Genomic DNA, 2,123 nt, shown 5'->3' with positions numbered 1-2,123 from the left:
TCCCAACGAGGCCCCGCGGGGTCCTGGTGCATCCGGCCGGCTCCTCTGAAGCCTCCGCCTCTGGCGCTCCAGGGAGATGGCAACAGGGCTGGGTGGGGATTCCATAGGGCCAGGAGCAAGAGAGTGAGGAAGGAAGGGCAGAGGGTCCCTGTCGGGCGTCGAGCCTGAGCTATTGTCTCCCCTGAGCGTTCCCAGACTCGGTCGGGGGATTCTGCGAGGCTCTCAGGGAAGGCCGGCCGCGGGAGGCCGCTGGGTAGGGGCACAGAGGCCGGCTTGCTCTGCTGGGCAGCTTTCGCCCGCTCTAAGACAGTAATGTATCCAGATTCCGAAGTTTTGGGGGCTTGTGCGTGCGCCCAGTGTATGAGGTGGGGCGAGAGCTGCCTTGAAGAAGGGTCAGGAGTCTCTTTCCTGTGTTTTTCTTCTTCCTAGAGTATGGTTTCTCCAAGGCTGCTAAGCCTTAGAGTCTGGGTTTGAGGTGAGTGGGGCCCAGTGGAGAGGAGGAGAAGGGGAGCGGGGAGGGCAGCCGGCAGGCTGGGAGAAGAGCAGGCAGGCCGGGAAGGGAAGGGGCCAGTGCACCGAGGGGTGTGTGTGTGTGTGTGTGTGTGTGTGTGTGTGTGTGTTTATGATTGACAGCCGGTCCGAGGGGATATAAAAAGAAGAGGAGAAGGCCGCCTGTATTGGTTACTTGTTGAAATTCCCATAAAATTGAACAAGATTCTGTTCTCAGTGGGTTAAGTCAGGCTAAAATCCTCTCCGGTGTGGTCCTGCCGAGACTGTCTTTGTTTGGTTAACCTCTGAGACCCACATTTAAAAGGCCTATTTGGGAAATTTCACCGTCCAGGGAACCAACATCTTTTGCCCATTTCTGGGCTTCCCTTCTCCCCGGTGCTCCCGCCGCACACCGGCTCAGGAACACATAAAGCATGCATCACCCTACAAGCCACTGTTGTCTCATTGCTGTGGGAGGCCAGTGTGAGAGAGCAGCCTGGGGCCTTGCCTTTGACTGGCAGGCCCATGGGATTTTAATCTGCAGCCCTAGATTCTCGGAGGGAGGGGTTAATGTACGGGTTTATCTCTGTTCTCCAGATTAACCTGGTCAAATATTCAAATTCCCTCTTCCATCCCCACCATCTCCTCCCACCTTTCACCGCCTTCAGCAAGTCAATAAATTTTCATAATCTGCAACCAATACACTGTAAACCAGGCACACCACAAGTGGCATCCACAGGGCAGGCGCATTTCCCAGGGGAGTCCCAGCAGGGTCCTTCAGGTCCTGCCACCCAGGACCTCTATCATCAATGTGGGTCCATTTCCGGGGGGAGGCAAGGAAGGGGAGGAGGCTTCAACAGTTTGGTGACCCCTCCACTGGCGAATGTCCCTTTAGTGAAAGATCCTGGTAGCCAGCTCTGTCCCTCCCACCCCCTGCTCTTAACACTTGCCCAGCTGCAAACATCTCCCTACAGACACCCCAACATACAGAACATCTCTGATTCTGACATTTACTTTGGGACAAAAGTACAGCAAAATGAACTCAAGAAAAAAAAGGAAGGACAAAAGGAACTAGACACAGCTTCCTGACCAAGTTCCCCAAAGGTCACATGCCTTCTCTCAAAGCTAAGTCAGACTCTGAACGGGAGACCTGCAGTCTCCTGCACAGGGATCCCCATAGAGTCCAGGACACTTGCCACCATGCTCACAGCAGCCAGACAATTCTGAAGGTTCAGCTGCTGGCCAGGGAGTAAGACCCTGCTCCCTGCTCCCGCGAATAAGGTACCGGCTCTCACCAGCATCCGCTTTTCCCAGTGCCCTCAGACCTCCTGGCTTGGGGTCCCTGTTTGTGGGAGTGGCAGTGGCCGCCAGCCCTGGAGGCCTAGAAGCGATGCGCACAGTTAGCTGCGCTGGAGCGTGCTGCGTTACCTGAGAGGTCCTCGCGGGCGTTCTGGTGCAAGTAGCTCTGCTCCAGCGAGTAGGAGGACATGCTGGAGTGCAGGCCTGCGGAGGCTGCGGGGTTGCTGCTCGGCGTCAGGGCAGGCGGCTGCTTGAGGTAAGGCGAGGCGCCAGGCGAGCTCCAGTGCGCCGCAGGGCTCGTGTAGGGCGAGTGGCATTCGATGGCGCTCGCCATG

At 56.9% G+C, this 2,123-nt stretch overlaps 1 protein-coding gene across 1 annotated transcript in view; it reads right to left on the bottom strand.

The window, feature by feature from the left end:
• FOXF2 (forkhead box F2) overlaps nt 1–2,122 on the bottom strand; it is a 4,826-nt gene extending 2,704 nt beyond the window's left edge. Inside the window, exon 1 of the mRNA XM_011984602.1 lies at nt 1,918–2,122. Coding sequence (XP_011839992.1) covers nt 1,918–2,122 — 205 coding nt within the window. The remainder of the gene's footprint in view (nt 1–1,917) is intronic.
• Nucleotide 2,123: the final 1 nt, after the last annotated feature.

Source organism: Mandrillus leucophaeus, unplaced genomic scaffold (genome assembly GCF_000951045.1).
Source record: "Mandrillus leucophaeus isolate KB7577 unplaced genomic scaffold, Mleu.le_1.0 Scaffold27, whole genome shotgun sequence".
In the NCBI taxonomy this organism is placed as follows: domain Eukaryota; kingdom Metazoa; phylum Chordata; class Mammalia; order Primates; family Cercopithecidae; genus Mandrillus; species Mandrillus leucophaeus.
This window is presented reverse-complemented; position numbering and strand designations above follow the sequence as displayed.